General features: G+C 79.1%; 1 protein-coding gene across 1 annotated transcript in view; it reads right to left on the bottom strand.

The window, feature by feature from the left end:
- LOC104832329 (BCL2/adenovirus E1B 19 kDa protein-interacting protein 3-like) overlaps window positions 1-120 on the bottom strand; it is a 2,177-nt gene extending 2,057 nt beyond the window's left edge. Inside the window, exon 1 of the mRNA XM_010568459.1 lies at window positions 79-120. Within this exon, the coding sequence (XP_010566761.1) occupies window positions 79-100 (22 nt within the window). The 5' untranslated portion in view covers window positions 101-120. The remainder of the gene's footprint in view (window positions 1-78) is intronic.
- Window positions 121-316: the final 196 nt, after the last annotated feature.

Below are 316 nucleotides of genomic sequence, written 5' to 3'. Positions count from 1 at the left end.
CCGGCCCCCCCGGGACCCCGCTGACCCAGACCCCCCCGGTGCACGCCGGCCCCCCGGGACCCCAGGCACCCCACGGACCGTCGTCGCCGGCGCACGCCATGGCCCCGCGGGTGCAGCCGCGCTCAGCCCCCGCCGCTCTGCCAGTCACGTGACGCCCGCGAGCCCCCATGTAAATAAAACCACCGGCACCGGGAGCCCGTGTCTTAAAAGGGCACCGGCTCCGTCCTCGGGGTCCCGCGCGGTCCGCACCCGGGCGGCAGCGCCGGCGGAGGCCGGACCCCCGCAGGGTTCGCCGCCAGCGCCGCCCCGAGGGCGC

This window comes from Haliaeetus leucocephalus, unplaced genomic scaffold, assembly GCF_000737465.1.
Source record: "Haliaeetus leucocephalus isolate CR32 unplaced genomic scaffold, Haliaeetus_leucocephalus-4.0 Scaffold245, whole genome shotgun sequence".
NCBI lineage: Eukaryota > Metazoa > Chordata > Aves > Accipitriformes > Accipitridae > Haliaeetus > Haliaeetus leucocephalus.
The sequence above is the reverse complement of the archived record's forward strand: the minus strand, read 5'-3'. Positions and strand labels throughout refer to the sequence as shown.